Genomic DNA, 5069 nt, shown 5'->3' on the forward strand with positions numbered 1-5069 from the left:
TCCACGCCGCAATCAAGAAAAAGGCCTCTTTCTCGCTCTCTCTCTTCAAACCAACACTCTATAATCTCTCCCCCCTGCTGTTGTTCTCTTTGATAATTTGATGAATGCAGTTTCCTTCTCTCATACATCCACAACGAAAGTCTTTTCTGGGATTCTCACCACGATGAGGATGAGAAATCTGGTGATTGGGTTGCTCTTCCTCACTGTCTTGTCTCCCATTCTTCTTTACACTGATAAATTATCCTCCTCCTTTACCCCTTCCTCTTGTAAGTTTTCATTTCTTATCTTCTCCCTCTCTCTCTCTTCTTTGAAGTAGTGTTGTTTATTAATGATTATTCTCTCTGTTCCGCAGCTAAACAAGAAGATGTTAATGCTTTTGTATGTTCAATCCCCTTCTCCTCTCTTTCTTTTTCCTTAATCCACTGCTTTATTAACATTTTGTCATAATAATATTCTCCATGTCTTTTTGGTTTTGCAGACTCTCCCTACTGATACCAGACATCTCAATGTGTTGCCCCAGGTCTGTTTATCCCTAACTTCTTACTATGTCTTAAAAGTTTCTCCTTTTGCTTGTAATTCAGTGCTGAATTCCAGATCTAACCTGTTCTATTTCTCACTGTAGGAGGAATCATCGACCGTGATTAAAGAACCCATTGGAATTGTGTATACTGATCACATCAACTCCTCCTCCAATACCATTCTGACTGAAAAAGGTATGTGCTTTCTTCTTCTTCTTCTTTTTTCTTCTCTTTCAAAACTTCCCATCTTTCTTGGATTTCTAATTTTGAGTTTATCATTTTGTTCATTAGATTTGCAGTTGCCTGATGCAAGAGAACATATATATGCTAGAGTACTATCTGCCACTGATGAGGAAGGTCATTCTCAAACCGACAATATCATCAAACAGATCATTCAGACCACTAATCAGGAAGAGGAGGAATCCCAGTCAGACAACCGAAGTGATCAGGAAAGCCAACAGAAAACTCAAGTTCAGGTACATTTGATTTTAATTTTAATTTCCATTTTCAATTGTTGTTTTTTTTTATAAAAAAATGCTATGCATATGCAGAAAGTCTTTGGCAGCTCCTTTTTTTTATTTTTTTATTAAGGTTTGAATTATATTTTGGGGACTAATTCGTTTTTGGTGGTGCTTTCCTAAGTTTGAAGTTCTGTGGCCATGTTCATTACTTGTTTTTAAAGCTTGGTCTACTCTATATGTCAATTACTTCCTGCTGTTGGAAATAGTCATCTCAGAAGGCTCTCCGTCCCTTCCCATTTTCAATTAACTACGAAGTAGAATATTCTTCAATTGCGTCACATTCCGTTGCAATAGAAGGTGCATGCACAATTTATCTCTAGAAAAAAGCGATTCTATCACTTTTCAAGACTTAAAGAACACACCCCATTAACAATTTGGATGGAACTATTGAATTGGCTACGAACCATACTGATTGTCAACTCAATCTGTTACTTTTTCTTAATAATTTGAACAGAGTTACAATGCGACAGCTGTATGGTTTCCAAAATGAATGCCCTGCTTCCTGAATTTCTTTTAGGCCTCAAATACAATATGGGAAAACAAAGGAATGAAGAAAGTTTTGTGTGGTGAAAGTAATTTATAATTTACAGGTGAACTAAAATTTTGTAACTTTTTGGTCCTTTTTTGATAGCTTGAACAACAATCTGCTGTAAACTTGGGCGACGATGATGATAAGGATGCTCTGTTAACTGAAACCAATAAACAGACAGATCAAAAAGCTATGCCAGATGCTCGGGTGCGGCAGCTGAGAGATCAGCTTATCAAGGCAAGGGTGTACCTGTCCCTTCCGGCAACAAAGAATAATCCCCACTTTACAAGGGAGCTTCGAATGCGGGTAAAGGAAGTTCAACGTGTACTTGTAGATGCAACTAAAGATTCTGATCTGCCAAAGAAGTAAGCTTCTTTCTAAAACATATCAAAATTGGTTGGCTAACTAAATTGCTCTGTTGTGGGGAAAAAAAATGTTAGTAGATTGTTATGTTTCCCCCCCTTCTGATAATGGAATTCTTGTTGGTTTGTATTATAGTGCCTATGCGAAATTGAATGCAATGGACCAATTGCTGGAAAAGGGCAAGCAAATGCAGGATGACTGTGCTGTTATGGTAAAGAAGCTCCGGGCAATGCTCCACTCAACAGAAGAGCAACTCCGAGTCCATAAGAAGCAGACCATGTTCTTGACGCAACTAACTGCAAAGACGCTACCTAAAGGTTTGCACTGTCTTCCGTTGCGCATGACAACGGAGTATTATAATTTGAATTCTACTGAACAGCAATTTCCAAATCAAGAGAAATTGGATGACCCTTCACTTCACCATATTGCACTATTCTCGGATAATGTTTTGGCAGCAGCAGTGGTTGTAAACTCCACCATTACCAATTCTAAGGTAAACAAAAGATACTCTATTCGAACATCAGCACGCTCCCTTTGGTTGCTAAGGAGATCTTAGAAAGCCAGAGAAGAGCTGATTCAAAGAAAGCTAAAATAGTTTCCCTTCGAATTTAGTATTTAATTTTCCGTTTCCATTTCCTTCAATTCTCCTTTTGGAAAGGGGAAGGGAGCATGATAGCATTAGTGAAGTTGGTTTTTCATTTATATCTGGGACTTTTTATTTTAATTGACATCCTTAAACTGATCACTTGAGTTGACTTATCCGCAGCATCCTTCGAAGCTTGTTTTCCACATTGTTAGTGATAGACTCAACTATGCAGCTATGAGGATGTGGTTTCTAGTAAATCCACCTGGTGTAGCCACTATTCAGGTCCAGAACATTGAAGAATTCACATGGTTAAATTCAAGTTATAGTCCTGTACTGAAGCAGTTGGGTTCTCGATCAATGATTGATTATTACTTCAGGGCAGCTCGTGCCAGTTCTGATTCGAATTTGAAGTACCGGAACCCAAAGTACCTGTCCATCCTGAACCATCTTCGCTTTTACCTGCCAGAGATTTTCCCAAAGCTCAACAAGGTGTTATTCTTAGATGATGATATAGTGGTGCAGAAGGATCTTACTGGCCTTTGGTCCCTTGATTTGAAGGGTAATGTGAATGGAGCTGTAGAGACCTGTGGAGAAAACTTCCATCGTTTTGATCGATATCTTAACTTCTCAAATCCTCTTATCTCAAAGAATTTTGATCCCCGTGCTTGTGGATGGGCATATGGAATGAACATCTTTGATTTGAAGGAATGGAAGAGGCAAAACATTACTGATGTATATCATACATGGCAGAAGCTGGTAAGCAACCTCCTTGAAGATATATTTTTGGGGGTAGAGTTCCAAGTTTAATGGAATTCAAAATTGGTACCTTTTACAACTAGATAAGTGGTTTTAGTTCAAAATTGGAGAATAAGCCTGGATACCTGCAATACTCATTCTTAAATCTTAAATAATTTATTCCAGCACATGCGTAACTCAAACATCAATTTATGCTTGCAAAGTTAGCTCTGGTTGTCTTATGTTGCTGTAGGTTCTAAAGAAATTTTGTTTGTGAACAGAATCATGACAGACAATTATGGAAGCTGGGGACTCTGCCACCTGGCCTCATTACTTTTTGGAAACGGACTCACCCCCTCGACCGACGTTGGCATGTTCTGGGCCTCGGCTATAATCCCAATGTGAGCCTAAGAGAAATTGAACGAGCAGCTGTTATACATTACAATGGCAACATGAAACCATGGCTTGAAATAGGCATACCCAAGTATCGAAGCAACTGGGCAAAATATGTTGATTATGATCATGCGTATTTGCGAGAGTGCAATATCAATCCATAAAATATAGTCCTCGTGGTGTCATCCATTCATTAGAGCTCCATGCAAATGCTGTGCCAACATTTTACAGGTCCACATCACTTTGTTGGCTCTTCCACATCCTGTGCCAACATTTTTACAGGTTTGCAACACCTTGTATGTTCTTTCGTAATCTAAGTAGAAGCTGATCGAGTGTAATTCTTTATGTATGCATTTTTTTCTTTCTTTTTTGGATGGTAGATTGAGGCCACCATGCATGTTAGTTGATTTTGGTACCTTTATTACATACCTGCAAATTAGCAGCTGTATTTGTAAATGATCGCAAACTAAAAGAAGAAAAGAAATAATAATCTTGAGTTTACATCCGTGTTCTGATCTCAGCCTCGTTGTTAAGTCCCTTGGCATCTTTTCCTGGAGAGATGGCGAAACCTTTTCTTTAATATGGTCAATTTGTTGTATTCTCTGTTCAGAAGAGAGGCGTAAATGCGATGCATTTTAGAGAGAAGTGGGATGTATGCCGCGTCTCTTCTGATAACAGGTTGCTATGCTACATTCTGGATTATGGAGCTTGCGCTTGATTCATTTCATATATTGTATGTCGTAGAAATAGCATTTCTGAACCCTATCTCGATACTTGCATGAGCATGGTTCTTCGTGCTACGTGGAACAGTAGTTAGTTTTTCTTGCGTTCCTGTTTCCTGTCTTGCAAGTGTGAAGGTCCGTCCATTGATTCCTAAGCGTACAGGGTCGTGGTGACTTGTTTAAAATCCCCTTTTATTCCGTCGATGGAGTAATAGATAGCACAGCACTGCCTGCCCCGCTCAACACTTCCTGCCCCGCCTTTTTTGGCATGTCCTTGATTTCTTTTTCTTCTTTTCTTTCAGGCTTTGCTTGAACATCAGTCATTTTTCACACACCGACACTTGTTTTCGTGCGTGCGTGTGTTAGTGTACTGGACCCGGCTGGAAGTGGGAGGCTTTGAGGCAGAAAAAGAGAAGGGTGTGCCTGGTGACTGAGAGCTGGGCTGTGGTAAATGCCCAATATCTCTAGCAATCAAACTGTGATGTGATGGTGGGGGAGGGAGTTGGCTAATTAAATCAATGCGATCATGCAATGAATTCATACGAGTTGTTCATTACAGCTGGGTCTGGGTGGCCCACGAGGCAGGGGCATGGGGCAGGGACAGCCTGTTTTTCATAAGTCGTAGCAGTTACATTTACGGGTTCACGTTAAGATACCATCCTCCTCCTCCTTCCTCACGTGGTGGGACTCTACTCGTCTGTC

The 5069-nt window shown here is 39.8% G+C and overlaps 1 protein-coding gene across 1 annotated transcript; it reads left to right on the top strand.

The window, feature by feature from the left end:
- Positions 1-6: 6 nt before the first annotated feature.
- Positions 7-4158, top strand: LOC105120036 (probable galacturonosyltransferase 4). The gene is made up of 9 exons (XM_011018223.1): positions 7-266; positions 353-378; positions 479-520; positions 623-713; positions 810-994; positions 1671-1933; positions 2067-2424; positions 2698-3273; positions 3534-4158. The coding sequence occupies exons 1-9, from the start codon at positions 101-103 to the stop codon at positions 3807-3809; spliced, it is 1983 nt and encodes a 660-aa protein (XP_011016525.1). The 5' UTR covers positions 7-100; the 3' UTR covers positions 3810-4158.
- The last annotated feature ends 911 nt before the right edge of the window (positions 4159-5069 follow it).

Source organism: Populus euphratica, unplaced genomic scaffold (assembly GCF_000495115.2).
Source record: "Populus euphratica unplaced genomic scaffold, PopEup_1.0 scaffold4445.1, whole genome shotgun sequence".
Lineage (NCBI taxonomy): Eukaryota > Viridiplantae > Streptophyta > Magnoliopsida > Malpighiales > Salicaceae > Populus > Populus euphratica.